This window comes from Cavenderia fasciculata (assembly GCF_000203815.1).
Source record: "Cavenderia fasciculata unplaced genomic scaffold Scf_Dfasci-G-o-33e01.r1-3, whole genome shotgun sequence".
NCBI classification, from domain to species: Eukaryota; Evosea; class Eumycetozoa; order Acytosteliales; family Cavenderiaceae; genus Cavenderia; species Cavenderia fasciculata.
This window is the reverse complement of record NW_004457734.1, coordinates 1,079,313-1,099,927: the sequence shown is the minus strand read 5'-3', so window position 1 is coordinate 1,099,927 and position 20,615 is coordinate 1,079,313. Positions and strand designations below refer to the sequence as shown.

The following is a 20,615-nucleotide window of genomic DNA, read 5'->3' as shown; positions in this document are numbered from 1 at the left end:
TACAAATATATCAACACCTACTGGATCTGCAGCGGCAGCAGCAGGATTAATGAATCAAATGAATAGTTATTATTATGATGATGATGGACCAGACGATGGATCTGACAAACAAAAGAGTAGAAGAAGAGCAAGTCAAAATCAAGCAAGTAGAAATTATCGTCAAAGAAAAAAAGCCTATGTCCACGAAATTGAAGACAAGTTGGAAAATATGCGTCTTGAAATGGAAAGATTAAAACGAGAAACTAGAGAAAGTAAAATGATTGCCAACAAGTTGCTCAAAGAAAATGCAATGCTTAAAAATGGTAAACAACCAACTCAATCTGATATTCCAGGTTGTACGGGTGAGGAAGAAGAACAAGAAGATCAATTTGATCAAGTACTCAATCCTCCCATTCCAGCCGAAGAATTGGATCTTTCAATCCTTGTTGAAAGATTGGAATTTAATACAAAATCTCAACCTCCTGACCAATCTGACCCTTTACAATTTAATTCAATTACAAATACTCTAAAAGTAAGTAAAAAATAGAAACAAAAAACAATAGAAGAAATTGATAGATTTCCAATTTATTTATTATTTTATATTCTCTAGTTATTTTATCAAGCATTAAAATCAAGACATGAAATTTATACAGATCAAATGAAACAAATTATAAATCCTTGTACACAAGCAAAATTGGCATTATTTGAAGGTGATAATCCACAACCAGTAGTTTGTAATGTAGTACAACAACAACAACAACAACAACCACCAACTCCAACTACAGCATTTGGTGATCTTGGTACTCCATCTTCTGATATTGTTCCATCTTCTCCAACTGGTTGGACTTCAACTGTAAATGAAAAATATTCAAGATGGTGGTCAAGTTTTATTGAAGAAGCTACTATTAATGAGCATCAAATTTTAATGATCAAGTAAGAGAGGAAAATAATAGAAAAACAAAAAAAAGAATCTAAATTTACTTATACTTAATTTTTAATTTTCTAGGGAACTGAGACAAGATTGTTCAACAAGACATCAATCATTGATAAAAGAAAGACAACAATTAAAAAGAGATGTTAGAGATTTTTATCATGCAAAGATTTTCAATTTTGCCAAAAGAAATCGTGGTGGCGATGATTTGAATCATACACCAAGTACACCGGGATCACAAATTGGTAGTGTACCAGGTTCAGATGATTCAATGATGGTGGATATGAACAAAACTTCATATATTGCAGCATTGGGTGCTCTGTTGGATGGTATCAAAGAGAATTTGGAAAATGAAAAACAATTGCTCCTAGAAGTGTATCAAAAGTTTTCAACCATTTTATCACCCTATCAAGAGGCAATGTTGATTGTAAAGGTTTACAATAATATTAGTCAAGGTGATGATTACAATCAACCATCAAACCTTCAAATGCTTCATTGTATCTGGGATGCAATCAATATCTCGGAACAAGAAGTTGTACAATCTACTCCTCTACAATCTGCTAGTAATAGTATTCAATCTACTCCTGTTCCAACAAATACTATTATTGCTTTTAATAAATAATTAAATCTAAAATAAATCAAAATCTAAATCTAAATATAAAAGGGATTGGAATCATTTTAATGGTAATATTTTTCAAATTCTTCAAAAAATTAATTTTTGTTTTTTATTTATTTTAAAAGCTATACTTTAAAGATACTCCTTTTGGTCTTGCGTAACTTATTCGCTATTCTAGAAATGATCATAAGTTTAACATCAATACAATTTGGAGATCAATATAATCACCAATAACAAAAGGAGTACTACCACTTGGGGTAACAGCAATACAATTTGGAGATAGATACAATCAACCAATAGCAAAAGGAGTACTACCAAATAGTTTAACATCAATACGATTTGGAGATAGATATAATCAACGAATAACAAAAGGAGTACTACCAAATAGTTTAACATCATTGCAATTTCGAAATCATGATAATCAACCAAGTAGTTTAAAGTTATTGCAATTTCAAAACCATGGGAGTCAGCGAATAACAAAAGGTGTATTACCGAATAGTTTAACATCAATACAATTTGGATACTATTATAATCAACCAATAACAAAAGGAGTACTACCTATTAGTTTAACAACGATTCGATTTGGAGATCAATATAATCAATAACAGAGGGAGTATTACCAGATAGTTTAACATCTTTAAAATTTGGAGATAAATATAATCGGTCAATAGCAAAAGGTGTATTACCAAATAGTTTAACATCAATACAATTTAGAAAATACTACAACCAACCAATAGCAAAAGGAGTACTACCAAATAGTTTAACATCAATACAATTTGGAGTGCACTATAATAAACTAATAACAAAAGGAGTACTACCAGATAGTTTAACATCAATACAGTTTGGAGACCAATTTGATCAACCAATAGCAAAAGGAGTACTACCAAATAGTTTAAAATCAATACAATTTGGAGACCAATATAATCAAAAAATAGAAGGAGTATTACCAAATAGTTTAACATCAATACAATTTGGGGATCAATATAGTCAACCAATAACAAAAGGAGTACTACCAGATAGTTTAACATCAATACAATTAGGATATTATAATCAACCAATAACAATAGGAGTATTACCACACAGTTTAACAACAATACAATTTGGCTACTATTATAATCAACCAATAGCAATAGGAGTACTACCAAATAGTTTAACATCAATACAATTTGGAGATCAATATAATCAACCAATAGAAAAAGGAGTATTACCAAATAGTTTAACATCAATACGATTTGGATATAGATACAATCAACCAATAACAGAAGGTGTGTTACCAAATAGTTTAACATCAATGCAATTCGGATATTATTATAATCAGCCAATAGCAAAAGGATTACTACCAAATAGTTTAACATCAATCCAATTTGGAGACCAATATAATCAACCAATAACAAAAGGAGTACTACCAAATGGTTTAACAACAATACAATTTGGAGATCAATATAATCAACCAATAACAGAAGGAGTATTACCAGATGGCCTAGTTTTATTACGATTTGGCCAAGAATATACGCAATTCACCTCCCTTAATATTGTCCAACTTGAAACATTGGAGTTTGGCAACAAATATAATCATGACATCGATGCTAGTTTACTACCATCACTCAAGTCATTGAAACTTGGACAATCGTTCAGAGCCACTTTAAAAGGGGTGTCTCCATTGTTGCAAAGCCTAAATTTGTCTTCCGAACCAGCCATATTTTTTTCTGGCATACCAAAACATATTTCAGGTCAAGCCCTAGATATTTTAGAGAACAAAAGAATGACAGTACCCCTAAGCTTTTCACTTTTAAAAGAAACTGGGTCCTCTTCTTTTTCTATTCAAAACGCAACCGAGTATGACTTGACGATACTATTAATAGGTCCAGAAGAAAAACTCTCTCATATTTTTTTGGCAAGAGGCGAGTCAGGGTCGATTCAAAGTTTGGACAAATTGGCAAAAGTATTCCTAAAAGTTATGGTTTTGTATAGTTCTTTTCAGTTTGTGAACGAATTTAAGTGCGAGAACAGGAACAAGGTCACTATTCGCTCTCAAATGTATGCCGATTATGTTCCATTACAAAACGGTCCTAAATCAACTTTAAAACATTATAGCACAGAATTGTTGGAATTTAAGCAAAAGAAATACATCATTTTATACAAATTTGGGCATACCTCCAATCAAGTTTATTTAGTTTTAAACAACTCCCAAATAGTACGTATTCGCCTCGAATGAAAATAGATAATTAATATTAATATTTAAATTAGAGTGTCTGTAAAATAGTAAAATATGGAAACTCTCAACATCAACAAATGTTGTTACAAAAAGAAGTTGATATAATGAAACTATTTATCAATTATGATAATTTTGTTCAATATATCGATCATTTTGATGATGACGATAACAAACAATTTTATATTGTCACCAAATATTGCACCTGTGGTGATCTGGAACAAATTATTAAAATAGCTGTGTATGTATCTACAATTTAAAGAAATAAAAAGACTCCCAACTTATCACCATTTTTAGTCAAGATAAAAAGTCTATAGAGGAAAGTACAATATGGTCTTACATTTCACAAGTATTCAAAATGTTGGAACAACTTGAAAGCAAAAATATTCTCCATTTAGATATAAAACCTTTGAATTTATTTATTGGCGAAAATGGACAATTGGTGCTTGGTGATTTTGGTGCATCAAAATATATTTCTGAAACACAAAAGATCTTTAGAGACGCCAATCAAATTTATAAGCTTAAAGATGAGAAAGAAAATTCTATTGAAGCCAATAGCTTCCGTAGTAGTGTTCACGGGACTGAGGGGTACCTATCTCCGGTAAGTAGCTACTCTTCTTTTCATGTTGATAGAGATCTCTAATCTATTCTTATCAAAAATAATAGGAGGCTACACTTAGACAATATGGAAAACTGTCAGATATTTATTCTCTTGGATCAACTATTCATAAATTATTATGTTGGTATGTAGCAATTAAGAAATGTACTTTTTAAGTTTGAAATATTAACCTTAATATTTGATCTGCTCTAGTCACCCAGACGATAATAAAAATAGAAAGTTATTTCTAGAGAATAAGCAAATTATAATTTCCTCTGAAAGATATTCAAGCAAGTTGATAGGATTTGTCAAGAAATTATTAGAGCCAAAACAAGAAGATAGGGTATCCCTTGAAAAAACACTGGAAGGAATGAATAGTAATGACACACTATTGGTATATGAACTATCCAGTCCTATCAAAGAACCAATACCCAACAATATAACAGAGTTGGTTCTTATGGATTATAATCACCCAATCGAAAAGATCAATCTCCCAAGTGGTCTTTTAAAACTCAAGCTCTTGGGATCATTTAACCAGCCAATTAAAAAAGAACCATCATTGCCAATGCTTTGGATGTTGGTTTTGGGACAATCATTTAACAGTCCGATAGAACAAGATGCACTTCCGACGAGCTTGGAAATTTTTGTTTGCTCTAATAAGAAATTAAACATCGATCTAAACCCAATTATAACAACATTACCAAAACTCAAACATCTTACCTATTACCGAAATTTAATAGATCCACCACCACCAACATCACTCATTAGTTTAACAACAACTAACCGATACAATATCGATCGAAAAAATGTCGAAACCTATATCAATTGTGATGGTTGTGCCTACACATCAATGACCAAATTTATACCAGAGTATTTATGTATTAATGATATTACATTGGTCATTGGAAACAAACAATATGGTCTAGGTTATATACAAATGTATGTAATATTATATGTTTTATTACTTGAAATCATGTGATTTATTTAAACCTTTTTTTTTATAGGCACAATGAACAATTAAAGTGGATTTCACCAACCAAACAGACTCAATTTACAATATTTCTTGGTACAATTCGAGTGGTGTCATTTAGATCAGAGTCACATATTTACTGTCAAATAGATAAAAAACATTTCAAACATGATAATCAATACCAATTAAATGAAGATTGTGGAGTTGACTGTGATCCTGAAATCAATAATCTATTCCACCACAAATTTGAAAATGAAAATATACATGGTGTATTCAATGATCATATGTATCTTAATATTAGATTTATTCAAAATAGACATTCGACTAATATTGCCCCTAATAGTATGTTAACTCTAATAATCACATGGGGTTTAATCAAACTAATAATAATAATTTTAATTTTAGAATGGATCGAGGGAGAACAATACTTGTCATCACCCTCCAGTATCCTATTTGTTAATCAAACAGACAAAGATTTAATAGTCTGTGTTCAAGATGACCCAACAGATTACACCAAGGAGGTTTATCACGAATTGGGTATGGAAAATGATGGGGCACGAAATCATTGTCATGTATCATATCGATCATTGGAACTGAATGGAAAAGAGACACTCTATTTTAATGTAATCAACTCAACAATTTGGTATTCAGTATTTATTCTAAAATACAATATAAAACAAGAGCAATCGTATTATTGTATTTACAAAGGCCAAACCAAACTTGACAAATATGATCGTCTCACAGATATCACCTTTTATCAAAACAAAACAATAAGTCATAATAATTTTGGTATTAATAACCAAATAGAAAGTATTTATGTTACACATGTTGACCCATCAAAGACTATTAATTCAAAAAGCCATTTTATGTATCTTTTAGAAACAAATCAAATTATTAATAAAGAATAAATAAATTAAACATATTTTTTAATCATGCATATTAGAATTTATAAGTATCGGATAATATATAAAAAAAAAAAGATATCTTTTTTAAAAATAATATAATATTAACTATCTCCTTGGGGAAATTTGTAATTTACCATTTTTTTTTAATTTTTTTTAATTTTTTTTTTATTGAATCACGTTCATTCATTTTCAATTTCGGTTTTATCATTCATAAAGATTATACTTTTTGTAGTTGTTTAAGAACATGTTAGAATCATTATCAAAAGGTTTAATTGTTGATCCTTTACCTAATCACCCAGGTATTGATCTATCTGTACCTCATGCACCAGGTAGACCTGTTAAATTGGATTCATTTGATAAAAAAGTAATAGAGAGAGAGAGAGAAAGAAAGAATAGAGAGAGAGAAAGAATTGTCTATTAACTCTTTACTTCTTTTTTACTTCTTCTTTTTTAGTTGGCAATAAAAAATGCACTTAGATATTTTCCAACAATACATCATCAAGTATTGGGAAAGGAATTTTTAGATGAATTGGATAAGTATGGTCACATTTATATGTATAGATTTAGACCAATCGATTATGAAATGAAGGCATATCCAATTGATATGTATCCAGCCAAATGCAAGCAAGCAGCATCGATCATGTTGATGATTATGAATAATCTAGACAAGGAAGTTGCTCAATTTCCTCATGAATTGATCACCTATGGTGGCAATGGTTCAGTCTTTTCAAATTGGGCTCAATATCATCTCATTATGAAATATCTCTCTCAAATGACTGATCATCAAACACTATCAATGTATTCTGGTCATCCAATGGGCCTCTTTCCAAGTTTACCTTCTTCTCCAAGATTAATCATTACAAATGGAATGGTTATTCCGAATTATTCTTCTCGTCAAGAGTAAATAGTTTGCAAAAAACATAGGAATATTTTATTAATTTATTTTTATTTTCTATTAGTTATGAAAAAATGTATGCAATTGGAGTAACACAATATGGACAAATGACAGCAGGTAGTTATTGTTATATTGGACCACAAGGTATCGTTCATGGTACAACTATAACATTGTTGAATGCTGGTAGAAAGTATTTATCGATTGAAAGTTTGGCCGGTAAATTATTTATCACTTCTGGTCTTGGTGGTATGAGTGGTGCTCAAGCCAAGGCTGCTGTCATTTGTGGAGCTATTGGTGTTGTAGCTGAAGTTAGTCTTGATGCTGTAACCAAACGTCATAAACAAGGTTGGGTTATGGAAGTATACAGCGATCTTGACGAATTAATTAATCGTATCAAATTGGCCAAAATTGAAAAGAAACCACTCTCTATTGCCTATCATGGTAATGTTGTTGACCTTTGGGAAAAGTTGGCACAATCAGATGTAGACGTTGAATTGGGTTCTGATCAAACCTCTCTTCACAATCCATTCAATGGTGGTTATTATCCAGTTGACATTACATTTGAACAATCAAATGAAATGATGGTCAAAAATCCAACAGAATTTAAATTGCTCGTTGAAAAGAGTTTGGTTCGTCATGCAGAGGCAATCAATACATTGTCTGCACGTGGAATGAAATTTTGGGATTATGGAAATAGTTTCCTTTTGGAATGTAAACGTGCCAAAGCAAATATAATGAAAAATGAAAGAGAATTTCTTTATCCATCCTATGTACAAGATATTATGGGTGATATATTTTCACTTGGTTTTGGTCCATTCCGTTGGGTTTGTACTTCAAATGATCCAACTGACCTCGAAAAAACAGATACCATTTCTCGCCAAGTCATTGAACGTTTACGTAATGGTGATATTCCAAACAACGTCCATCAACAATACAATGATAATCATCTTTGGATTTCTCAAGCTGGTCAACATCGTCTTGTTGTCGGCTCGCAAGCTCGTATTCTCTATTCAGATTGTATTGGTCGTGTAGAAATTGCTATTGCCTTTAACAATGCTGTCAAAGATGGTACTCTTAAAGCACCAGTCGTCATTAGTCGTGATCATCACGATGTATCTGGTACTGACGCACCTTGGAGAGAAACTAGTAATATTGTCGATGGCTCTCAATTTTGTGCAGACATGGCAGTTCAAAACTTTGTTGGTGATGCTCATCGTGGTGCTACTTGGATTTCACTTCACAATGGTGGTGGAACTGGTTGGGGTGAAGCTATCAATGGTGGTTTTGGTCTTGTCCTCGATGGCTCTGCCGATGCAGATAGCCGTGCTCGTATGATGCTCGCTTGGGATGTAAATAATGGTATCGCTCGTAGATCTTGGAGTTACAATGATAACGCTGAAGCTACCATTAATAGAGCTATGCAACATGATCCATTGTTGCAAGTTACGATTCCAAATCATACAAATGATCAATTGTTGTTGGATTTGGGACTTTAAAGAGAGAAAAGATAATCTTAAATAAATATTAAAAGCTACAAATGATATTATTTTTTTTTTTTTTACAAAATTGTATTTTAAATGTTGTTATTATTTTTTTTATATGTGTTGTTTGTGTTGAGTTGCAATCATTTGTGTTGGAGGTTGGAGGCTTAGAGCTTGTTGTTATTGGCTGAATTATTGAGGTGAGGTTATTGTAGTTGGCTTGTTGGGTAGGAGAGAGATTCCTGTTGATTTTAAAGTTGAGAGTTTGAAAGTTCCATTGGGTCTCGGTTCCAATTAGTTGTAGATTGTTCGTCATTTTTGTAGTGATGAACGTAGGCATCGCCGATGACTCTGCATCATTTGCAACATTGTTCAAACAGCAACGTTTCATCAACAGCTGCATTGACCTCTTTTGTAAAGCAACTTCATCAAAGGTCAATGAGGACAAGTCATCAGTCATTCTCATCGAACCAGACGACAACGGATCAAAAGTAACCATACCAGACCAACAAAACAGAGACACGTCTTACCCCATTGCAGGTATAGAAAGATACTTGGGCCTCAACTTTTCGAAAGATGGGCTGTCCTCGAAACTAGAAGATATCGTAAATGGTGCAAAGGCGAAACTGATCAAATGGAAAAAGGACTCAATCACACTAAAGGCAAAGGTCAATATTCTCAAATCCTATGTATTATCCCCCCTAGTCTACCACTCTTACCTCGACACACCAACAATTCGACTCACTCGACAACTTTATCGCGTGGTTCTTATGGTCATCTACAACTAACCTCTACGTAGAGGATAAAAAGTACAAGACCACCATGCGAATGGAAAGAGCCATCAGACCGTGGGACGTTTGGTATTTGTTCTGAATAGATTCATAATGCGAACGACCTGACAAAAAATGAGTGATGCAGGGTTCGAACCTGCGACCTATTGATTCGAAGTCAATCGCTCTTCCGACTGAGCTAAACACCCATTGACTCTAGTGTTTTTGGATTTGTTTTTTGGCGTATTTATACGCTGTTATTCCAATCTCTCTCTTCCGACTGAGCTAAACATCCATTGACTCTAGTGTTTTTGGATTTGTTTTTTGGCGTATTTATACGCTGTTATTCCAATCTCTCTCTTCCGACTGAGCTAAACATCCATTGACTCTAGTGTTTTTGGATTTGTTTTTTGGCGTATTTATACGCTGTTATTCCAATCTCTCTCTTCCGACTGAGCTAAACATCCATTGACTCTAGTGTTTTTGGATTTGTTTTTTGGCGTATTTACACGCTGTTTTTCCAATCTCTCTCTTCCATTCACCAAGCGACACCACTCTTTATCACTCTTGTTGAATAGTCTAGTCTGCGAGGTTGTTGAGGCGCGTTATGTAGTCTACCCACTTGTTGAGGGGGTAAAGAGTGGTGTCGCTTGGTGAATGGACATGGGTGTTTAGCTCAGTCGACACCACAACTGCAAAGCCACCAGTCTCTCTCTCTATGCTCCCACCACCAGCTTTCGGAACCAAACAGAGAAAGCCACCGCCTCTTGTCCACCTCAACTGGGTAAAGCTACTCCAGTTTGCCGACGACACGTCTACATTTGCCAAAAACATCCAAGAATTTAAACTAATGGACGAATGGATTCAGCTGTTCTGTAAAGCTACTTCATCCAAAGTCAACACTGACAAATGTGTGATCATGTCACCTGGCAGTCCAACCAATTTACCGTACCCACTGATGGACAAGGAAAGCAAAGAACGATACCTCGGCTATTACTTTAACCAGTTTGGTTTGGTACCACACCTTCCAGAGCGTATTGACAAGGTAATCAACGATTTGATTAGATGGAAACCTAAACACAACAATAACTACAGAGGTAAATTAGCTTTGCTCAAAACATATGGTTTGTCACAATTAAATTATTTTACGTACCTTGAATCACCTAGTCACGAGGCAATCACCAGATTGGAAAAGGTTATTGATTGGTTCATGTTCAGCAACGACCGTGAGTACGACCCATCAAAGCCAACCAAAAGAACCATGTCCAAGAAACGCTCCATACGATCGATCGACCAAGGTGGTCAACCTCTGGGACCTCAACGCTAGATTCCACGCTCAAAAGGCATGGATGTTCGAAAGGTTCCTCCACGACAATCGAGTCGCAAAGGTTTCATTTGCCCAATCATGGATGGACCAACTCAACCAAGACAAACCAAACCACTTTGTTCGTCTCTGCCGCAGCGAGTGGGAGAAGCTTACCCAACCCTACGACGTCAGCAGAGAGGCTGTTCCCAAGCCAGCAATGAAACCAAACAAAGAGGAAGAGTACCTCTCAAGCAAGTGTACCTCCAAAGGCTGACCATAGCCAACGAAAAGTGGAATGTGTACGACCCGACCCCAGGCCAAAATATCCTAGCAACCGATGACAGAGTGTATCCAATGAATGCACTAGCTGCTCTTTCTACCATCGTGTTACCAAAGGGTCGAGTTCTGGTTTGGAAATATGTAACCAAATGTCTCCCGCTCGTCAGGGGTGACCCAGTCGCCTCCATCTGCGTGTCGTGTGGCAAAGACGAATCCTCCAAGCATTTGTTCTTTCAATGCAAGGAGACCACGCTGCCAGTGAAGATACTGAAAGAGGTTACTGCTGCCAACATTCCACCACCAGTTTGGGACATCACCCTCCTCAACCTCAAACAAACTCCAATGACTACCAACTTGGTCGCTGCAACACTCGAACGAATATGGTTCCGACGTAATGATCTACGTCACCAAAGAGATGAACCATTCACTGAATAATTCCTGCGAGCTAGATTGCTAAATGATATGCCAAACCGATGAAACATTAATACATACATTCACAGAACGAATACAAACTATCATCCTTTGATCTTCCTCCAACTACAACCATCCTACTGTTTACAAGATCGCACTACCCAGTCATTTGGAGAGGTACAAGACTTTGCGTACTCTTCATCTGCAATCGATCACCCTCAACCTCATTCTTCTCATCCTCCTCACCACCTTCATCTTCTTCTATTCTCTCTACAACTATCAATAATAATATTAATAATATAATAATTTACTAAATAATAATAATAATAACTTTGAATAATTATAGAACACAATGTTACAGCCAAAAGTGCTAATGTGACAAAAAAAAAAAACAAAAAATTAGCGATATCTTTAACCAATTTATTTTTAGAACAAGCAACAATCCAAAACAATCCAACATGCTTGACACTATACAATAAGATACATGATCAGCGTCAATAAAACATGTATCATAGACATGGACAAACCCCCAGAACAAATTAACTTTTATTCTTCTCGAGATAATCTTTATTTCTTGCTGGTCAATTAAAATGTATAATTAATAAAACTTTGTAACTTCTGAGTACTCTTCCCGATAGGAGAGAACAGGAAAAGAATTACTTTAAAAAAAAAAAATGTTTTTTCGATTTTATCCAATAGCTATTCCAACTGAGCAAAACATCCATTAATATTTAAAGTAAAAAATAGATTTGTCAGCCCGTTCGTCTCATAGCCCTATACATCCACCTCGAAGCATCTGACAGAGACATGGGTAAAACTAAAACCAATCAACATAGACACTTCTTGTGATATTCTTAAAAAAAAAAATTCGTTACAACTGAATTATACTACCTTTCCTTGATTATATCCTGTGATCTCATGATTCAAAGTCATGAGAAAAAGTGGAACCCTAGGATTGTAAAGAATGGAGTTTTAATAAAAAATGATCTCGACGAGATTCACTAGATATTTATTATTCCAACAATGGATTACTATTACTACTACTGTCTAACCGAGCCAACAACCTTAAAAGTAGGATTAGTAGCCAACGACGTAAAACCAAACACATGACTTGCACCAGGAGCCAAACTACTCAACCAATCAGGGAAGCTAACCGTATCACCCTGTACATTGACGGACCAAATCTGAACAGGTGTCCAACCTCCAACAAATCCAAGAATCACATTGGACACTGCATACGTCTCACTATTGGTCACCGTCACCTTGTACTTGTACTCTATTTTACTTTGGTCCTGTGGATAATTCCATTGTTCCTCCAACTCTACCTTGGTCGTAATCTTGAATCCATTATCTGGAATACCACATGGTTCACCAAATTGAAGAGATGGACAATTTTTTGATCCTGTCCCTCTTACCTAAAAAAAAAATAATAAAAAAATATTAAAAATTAAATATTAATCTATATATATTTCATTTCTTTTTCCTTTTTTATAAATACAATTAAAGAATAATAAAAATCATTTTGAATAAAATGAGCAAAACCTTGGTCATCACAAAACAAACTATTAGTCACACCATCAATTTGAATTGAACTATTTGCAATATCAATTACAAAAGATTTAGTGTAAAAAGCATCATGGACACTAAATGGTTGTAATTTGTTTTTGTAACAAGTAGTTTCATAGGTTTGGAGTCTAGTAAATGGAGCCGTTTGATTTAACTTGCCATCACTTGTAACCTGGAGAAAACCTTTTAAACCTTCTTGAGCAAGACTATATTTATGTACACCAGAAACTGATGCAACAATACAATCATTTGATTGAAGAAATTGATTAAATAAATTATTACATGATTGATTAATTGGTGCTGAAAAACTATAATAGTTTAAACAAATTATTAATATTATTATTATTATTTTCATTTTTTTTTGATTCATATTAATTAATACTTGCTTTTTTTTAATTGTTATTTATAGTTTATCTATCCATATGCAATAATTTAAAATTTTAAAAAAAGAACAAAGAACACCAAAGAACAAAAAAGGTGTGTTGGATCACTCTAAAAAAAACAACCACATAATATTATGAACATATATCATCATATGTCGCGACTTTCATTGTTGTTATAATCTATCCATCCAAATTTAAACAAAAAAAATGTTACAATAGTCTGTGATTAAATAAAAAGAACTAAAAGTAAAAAAAACCATGTGTCTTTTTCTTTCTTGTCTTTTTGAAAAAAAAAAAATATCCCATTCAGGATATTTTAAAATATTGATGGGTTAAACAAGGTCATGTGACCACTCACTCGTCTTGCTTGTGACATCATCAATCATAATCTTTTTTCTTTTCTCTCTCTCTTTCTCTCTAAATTATCTTTATCTATTTGGAATGAAATTATTTATCACTTTTATATTTATACTTTTACAGACATCTGTATTTGGATTAACATATATAAACTTTACACCTTATTCAAATGGAAATGGATGTAGTGGAGCAGTAAATGGAACAGGATATTCTTGGTTGGTAGGAGAATGTATTACATTGTTTGGTGCAAGTTATTGGGTCGATTATGATGACAATCAAAAAGAAGCCACCTTTTACTCTTGGGACAACATGTATTGTAGCAATTCAACCAAACCATCATCACAAAAGACCTTTGCTGTTGGCAATTGCTACCAAGTGTCATGGGCCGATCATGGTTACTTTTACAATGTTGATGATACTGCCGTCATGAGTGTCGTCCAAGATCCAGGATACATTCCCAAACAAGGGTACCGTCAAACAAGATTCAGACAAGGTGACAGTCAATGCAATGGAGACTATGCAATGTATTTCTACTATACCGACAATACCATCTACCAAAACACACTTCAAACCTTTAAGTTTTGGTGCAACAATGGTATGCCATTTCAACAAGTCTGTACTATGGGTAACTGCATCTCTTCTACAATGTTTGAACAGTGTGAATATAATGATCCTTATAAATTTGAAAATGATTATATAAGTATTACTTGTTAAAATAAATAAAAGTAAAAAGTAAAAAGTATAAAGTATAAATAAATATTGATCATCATCATAGCAATATATCAAAAGTTATAATCAAAACAAATTAATTTTTATTTTTTTTTATTATTTTTTTTCTCAATGTCACACACCTTTTGTTTGATCTCTCTCTAGTTCTTTTTACATTTACAATTAACACTTTTAATTATAAATTAATTATAAAAGAGTCATGGTGAAATCACCATCTGATGAATATGATCGTTATGGAGATGAAAGAGTAGCAAGTGGAAGAGATAGAGATAGAGAGTATGTTAAACAAAGAACAACAGATAAGAGAGAGATCTCTAATCAAATATATATATTTATACTAACTTTTCTCTCTTTTTTTTTTTTTTTAGAAATGATAGAGTTATGAGTCCAGTTGATAGAAAAGATGATCTTAGTCCATTAACAACTACAAGTTCAAGTATTGATTCAGGTACTGGTGATACTATTCATGTTGCAGGTTTTGGTATAAGAATTAGAGAAGATGATTTAAAAGAAAAGTTTGAAGTTTATGGAAAGGTAAAGAAATGAAAAAAGTAAAGGGGAATGTGAAAGATAACTAATATCTATCTTTTTTTATTTGTTTTAGGTAAAAAGTTGTTCAGTACTAGTTGATCCAAATACAAAGATTTCAAGAGGATTTGGTTTTGTTACCTATGCTACATCAGAAGAAGCTGATGAGGCTATCCGTTTAATGGATGGTACAAAGATTGATGGTTATCCAATTAAAGTTCAAAAGGTAATGTAGTAAATATAATTATTTTTCTTTTTTTTCTTTTAGAGTTGATTGATTCTACTAATAATAAAGGTGTAGATATTAGGGTCAAAAAAAAAAAACAAATAATAATAATAATTCATCATCAATCATCATCATCATCATCATCATCATCATTAACAATACCACAATTGAAAACAACGTCAACTAACCAACTCCCACCCCTCCAACCCTCTTCTTACAACTTTCAACCCAAAAACTATTAATAGTCAAGAAGATCTAAACCAAGAGACTCTACACCAGGTTCATATATGGGTGCTGATCGTAAAACAAGATGTAAGAAAAAGAAAGAAACTTATCAAAATCAAATCTTTTTTTACCTTTTATTAATTTTCTTGTTTTCCATTTTTTAGATCGTTCATATCCATACCCATATCCACCAGCATATTCTAAATATCCACCAACTTATCCACCACCACCACCACCATATTCAGCAGCTCATGGTGGATACTACTCTTATCCATACCCATATTCAGCTCCACCAACTACAGGTGGCTACCCAACCAAGCCAACCTATGGCGACAGCCGTTATAGCCCCTACGGAGGTGGCAGTGGTGGCCCAATGAGACGTGAATACACATCTTCCTATGAAATGAGAGGTGAACGTTTTGAAGGTGGTAGAGGAGGAGGAGGCGGCGGAGGCGGCGGCGATAGAGAAAACAGAGCAAGTGAAAGAGATAGAAGTGAAAGAGATCATTCTCATTATCGTCATTAGAAAAGAGAAAAAGAGAAAAAGAGAAAAGAGAGAAAAGAGAAAATAAATGTTATTTATTTATGAATCAATTACATCCATAATCTGAACAAATCTTTAAATTTTTAAATCTTTCTTCTAAACACTAAATAAAAAATAGAAATTAATATTAAATAATCTATCTATCTTCTTTCTTTTATATGTACATAGCCACCAGATGGACGCTTATATAAACATGAACTATAAGTATCATATGCATATCTTTTACAAGTCATACAATCAAATTTGATTGGTTCTCCTTGATTTTCTAAAACCATAAATCCAAAAACTAAAACTATTAAAGTTAATATTCAATTTTTAGATGAAACCATCAAATTTCCACATATACTCCATCATATCTATCCAATTGTAACACCATTGGTATCTAGTAATCGTCATTTTAGATACCTCTTTCTCTTACGATTCATTCATTCTTATTCGGCTTGTTGTCAAGATCGTCCAGATTCTAAAATCATCTATCTCGTTGCTACTTGTTATGTTGGTGATATTTGGATGATTGAATTAATATCTAGAAATCAAAATTTAAATCCAAATTTATTTAAAGAAATAATTAATATTGCTGTAATTATATCTAAAAAAAAAAAGATAAATTATAAATTATAATTAATTCTCTCTCTCTCTCTCTCTTTCTTTTTTTTTTTTTAGAATATAAATATAAAAACTTTAAAAATATTTTATGAAAAAGGAATAGAAACTGAAGATTGTCCAAGATCAGATTTACAATTTATACCACAATTATTTAGTAATGAAAGGATTTTAAATTGTATTCAACAACAACAACAAGATATAGCTTTAGAGATTATTGATGGTTTGATTAGAGTTGGAAAAGGATTTCATTCAATTGGATTGGGAAAGGAATCCTTTCCAAATTCAAATGTTTTGGATTATATATTTCTTCAAGAAATTGCTCTTTGTAATATAACCAAGACGATTTGTAAACTTGAAGGAAATCAAAATATTTTGGAAAAATATTTTTTTAATAGTTTATGTAAATCAATTAATGATTTAAAAGAGGATGGTACTTCTACAATAATTCCACATTTTACTTTATTTAGAATATTATCAACTTTATTATTAAAGAAACCAAATTTTATTGAATTGTTACAACAATCCATCAACATGTCGGCCATACAATTAATAATCAAAACCATTTCAACCTATCATTTAAATCATTTTAATTTTGGTTCAAAAGTAAAATATTATTTATTTCAATCAAAGGATAAAATGATGGATCTTTTCCTATTACAAGTTTTAATGTCAACTATTGGCAGTAAAAACTTTTTTAATATTTTAATACAATTAAATTCAAGTTTTAAATGTAAATTGAAAAAACAAACAAAAACAAAATGAATACTATTCTTTTTTTTATTAACTTTCTCTCTTTTTTTTATTTTAGTAAATGAAATAATAATTATTTTAATTCAAATTATACAATGTAGAGCAACACTTGAACCAACAGTGGATGATATTAAATATCATTTTGTACAATTATTGGCATTGGATGTTAATATATTAGAATTATCATCCAAATTAAATAGAGATGAATTAATATTTAAAGATACATCTAAAAAGGTGATATTGGATATTATTGATGAAATGTTGGACGAGAGCAAATCATTGAAAAAGGAATATTGGCATTTAATTGATCCATATTATCCCTATCATACATTGACAAATTTAAAATCATTTAAAACAATCAATGGGAAATATCAATCACCAAAAAATTCCTATCCCAATCCTCCTACATTAACAAAGATGAAATTAAATTTGGATCAAGTATTTTTAATGAAATTGGTTGGTCATTTTTTGGTTCAAATTCATACAAAATCAAAAGTTCCAATTCCAGAACTGTCAAAGTCTTTGGAACCATCAGAAGAATTAATCAATGATTTATATTATATGATTGCGTTACTACTTGGATCATATAAGGATATTTCAACTCAACCATTAGATGTGCCAATACTAGAAAGACTCTTATTAGATTCTGATGAAAAAGAAGGTCCTCCATTGGATGATTGTTTATTAATGATTTTTACAAATTTTATAACAAAATCAAATCAATCAATGTCAATATTCCAAGTCATCATGGATAGATGGAAAAATACAAAGGCCACTGTCAATAATGAATTAATCCCAACAACCGAATTCATTTTTAAAATTTTGGTTTCCATTAGTGATCAATTTCAAACCTATTTTGAAAAAATCAATTTAAAATTGACAGATCAAGACAAGGATGAAATTGACAGTCAAATCAAATCTAGAACTGATAATCAAAAAAAATTATTAGAAAAAATGAAACTTCAACAAATGAAATTAAAGTTTCAATTAGAGCAGGAGGAGGATTTGGAAGATTCAGAAGATTCCGAGGATACTGATATCCAATGTGTAATATGTCAAAATGGACCTTTACCAGAAGAAACAATTCATACTTTTTGTAAATTTTCAAAATCATCATTGATTGGACAATCCTATAGAAAAAGTTTAAATGAATTTGAAAAGACAAATCCTCAAGGTTATATTCAATTTATAGATACAATTAAAGATGGTTCATCATTTGGATTGACAAAACTTTACTCAAATATTGATCATTATTCAAATCATCTTACAAGTTGTGGTCATTTTATTCATAGTAAATGTTTGGTTGGTTATTCTCGTAAAACATGTCCTCTTTGCTCAAAAAGTTTCAATATTACAATTCCAACCAATATTGGACAATCCAATCGAGAATATGAAAAAAGTACATGTTTAGAGTTATTAAAGTTAGAATCTGAAAAGGTCGAAAAATATTCAAGTCTTTGGAAAAATGTGATTCAAAATCTTTTAATTTTGGAATTAAAAAGTCGTCAATTTACTTGTTATTCAGATACTCCCTACTATGCAATGTCTCAATCAGATTTTGATAGAGAATTTTTCATCTTACAATTATTTAAAATTATTTTTAATTTTAAAATTGACAAAAGACAAAAATTTCTAGATAGTAATATTGAATCTTTATTATTTCCATTTATAAATTTAACTTTTAAATATTATTTTAAAGAAAATAATTCAAATCCAAATATTTTAATTCAAAATTGTAGGTATATTAAAAAAAGAAATAATTAAAAAATATTAATTTACTTTTTTTATTTTTCTTTTAGGTATAAATAATATAATTAAAGATATTAGAGAAGAAATTGAAATAAATTCTTCTTCTTCTTTTGAAATGATGAAAAAACCAATACTAAGACAAATACTATTATTTAAATTATTGATTGATGGATTTGAAAAGAAACCTACAAGATTGTCACCATTTTCATTGGAGCAATTTAATAATCTAGAATTTTTGGAATCGTCATTAATAGATAAATGTCAAATCAATCCATCTAGTTTTGAATTAAATGTTTCAAACAACAATGTCAATATCGATCCAAATAGATTAGTCAAACCAATTCAACTATATCAAAATTCAATTCAATTTACAGAATTACCAGAAAACCTATTATCACTCTATCAAAAATATATTTATCCATTTGCCCAAAAATGTAAATGTAAAATAACAACTCTATCATGTCTATGTCTCTATTGTGGGAATATGGTATGTTTAGGTGAACCAGGAACCAAATGTTCAGTGTCTAATTCATTACATTCACATAAATGCTTGGAGAATCATTGTAGACTATTTGTAATGATGGAATCACCAATAGTCATTATCATCCCAACTTTAGACAACAGTCAACCATACTGTAGATCACAAATTTATAATCAACCACAAACCAATTTGGATATACCAAATTTAAATTCTAGTTTTACAATTGATAATAATAGATTAAAACAATTATTTATTCATCACCTAAATAATAGTGAAAAGTTTAAATTAACAAATTAATCTAAAAAAAAATAAATAAATAAAATATTTTGAAAAAAAAAAAAAGTTCTCCCTGATTTTGCGAGGATCTTCTCTCCTCCTTTTAGTTCTATTCTTAATTTAGACATTTACTTTTTCAAGTATATATAATCTTAGTTATGGCATCAAGAGGACAATCAGAAACATCAAAGTTAAAGACAAATATTGAAGAACAATTAAATAGATTGTTGAGTCAATTACAAGACTTGGAAGAGTTGAGAGAAGATCTTTCACAAGAAGAATACGATGAAACAAAGAAAGAGACTTTGGAGCAAATGAAAGAGTTTGAACAATCACTCAACAAGATGATGAGAGGCGATATGACTCTTGTCAGTGAATTTGGTAGTGTTCAACTTGCTATTCAAGCTGCCGTCTCTCAAGCTTTCAAAACCCCTGAAGTCATCAAATTGTTTGCAAAGAAGGATCAAGGTCAACTTCGTAATAAACTTTCAAATATTCAAGTAAGACAAGAAAAAGATAAAAAGATAAAAGAAAGGATAGAAAAGAATAGTATACTTAATTTTTTCTTTATTATTTCTGTACAGAGAGATGTTAAATTGGCAAAAATATCAAAAGATTCATACATTGATCAAAGTATTGAAATTTTATATGCTTTAAAGAAACTTGGTTTCGCCATATCACCAGAAGAAGAAAACTTTTTGGAACAACATAAATCACGTGTCATGGGTGATTTTGAAAAGGTTTCTGGTAATATTGGTCAAGGTACAAAAGATAATTTAATGTCAAATGCTGCTACACAAATTCAAAAAGCTGCTGGAAAATAAAATAGAGAAAAGAGAGAA

General features: G+C 31.7%; 6 protein-coding genes and 1 non-coding gene across 7 annotated transcripts; 5 read left to right on the top strand and 2 right to left on the bottom strand.

Moving 5' to 3' along the window:
* Positions 1-58: 58 nt before the first annotated feature.
* Positions 59-6,214, top strand: cigB (FNIP repeat-containing protein; the record flags this gene model as incomplete). Its single annotated transcript, XM_004360326.1, has 11 exons — positions 59-511; positions 590-912; positions 986-1,479; positions 1,806-1,955; positions 2,135-3,720; positions 3,774-3,979; positions 4,036-4,339; positions 4,405-4,481; positions 4,550-5,275; positions 5,341-5,648; positions 5,712-6,214. 11 exons carry the CDS (start codon positions 59-61, stop codon positions 6,212-6,214), a joined length of 5,130 nt encoding a protein of 1,709 aa, XP_004360383.1.
* Positions 6,215-6,455: 241 nt separating this feature from the next.
* On the top strand, positions 6,456-8,602 carry uroc1 (urocanate hydratase; the record flags this gene model as incomplete). Its single annotated transcript, XM_004360325.1, has 3 exons — positions 6,456-6,575; positions 6,666-7,111; positions 7,171-8,602. The coding sequence occupies 3 exons, from the start codon at positions 6,456-6,458 to the stop codon at positions 8,600-8,602; spliced, it is 1,998 nt and encodes a 665-aa protein (XP_004360382.1).
* A 311-nt stretch (positions 8,603-8,913) lies between these two features.
* On the top strand, positions 8,914-10,937 carry DFA_04658 (uncharacterized protein; the record flags this gene model as incomplete). Its single annotated transcript, XM_004360324.1, has 3 exons — positions 8,914-9,276; positions 10,364-10,454; positions 10,525-10,937. 3 exons carry the CDS (start codon positions 8,914-8,916, stop codon positions 10,935-10,937), a joined length of 867 nt encoding a protein of 288 aa, XP_004360381.1.
* Positions 9,494-9,566, bottom strand: DFA_04659. The gene has a single exon. It is a non-coding gene; the product is annotated as a tRNA-Arg (tRNA).
* An 80-nt stretch (positions 10,938-11,017) lies between the features above and the next one.
* DFA_04657 (uncharacterized protein) lies at positions 11,018-11,377 on the top strand (the record flags this gene model as incomplete). The annotated part of the gene is made up of 1 exon (XM_004360323.1): positions 11,018-11,377. The coding sequence occupies one exon, from the start codon at positions 11,018-11,020 to the stop codon at positions 11,375-11,377; it is 360 nt and encodes a 119-aa protein (XP_004360380.1).
* A 574-nt stretch (positions 11,378-11,951) lies between these two features.
* DFA_04656 (uncharacterized protein) lies at positions 11,952-13,274 on the bottom strand (the record flags this gene model as incomplete). The annotated part of the gene is made up of 3 exons (XM_004360322.1): positions 11,952-12,012; positions 12,395-12,768; positions 12,852-13,274. 3 exons carry the CDS (start codon positions 13,272-13,274, stop codon positions 11,952-11,954), a joined length of 858 nt encoding a protein of 285 aa, XP_004360379.1.
* A 469-nt stretch (positions 13,275-13,743) lies between these two features.
* On the top strand, positions 13,744-20,597 carry DFA_04655 (Zinc finger protein; the record flags this gene model as incomplete). Its single annotated transcript, XM_004360321.1, has 13 exons — positions 13,744-14,306; positions 14,584-14,664; positions 14,757-14,922; positions 14,993-15,142; positions 15,187-15,213; positions 15,388-15,454; positions 15,532-15,885; positions 16,231-16,490; positions 16,575-17,247; positions 17,326-19,002; positions 19,067-19,775; positions 19,898-20,273; positions 20,358-20,597. 13 exons carry the CDS (start codon positions 13,744-13,746, stop codon positions 20,595-20,597), a joined length of 5,343 nt encoding a protein of 1,780 aa, XP_004360378.1.
* Positions 20,598-20,615: the final 18 nt, after the last annotated feature.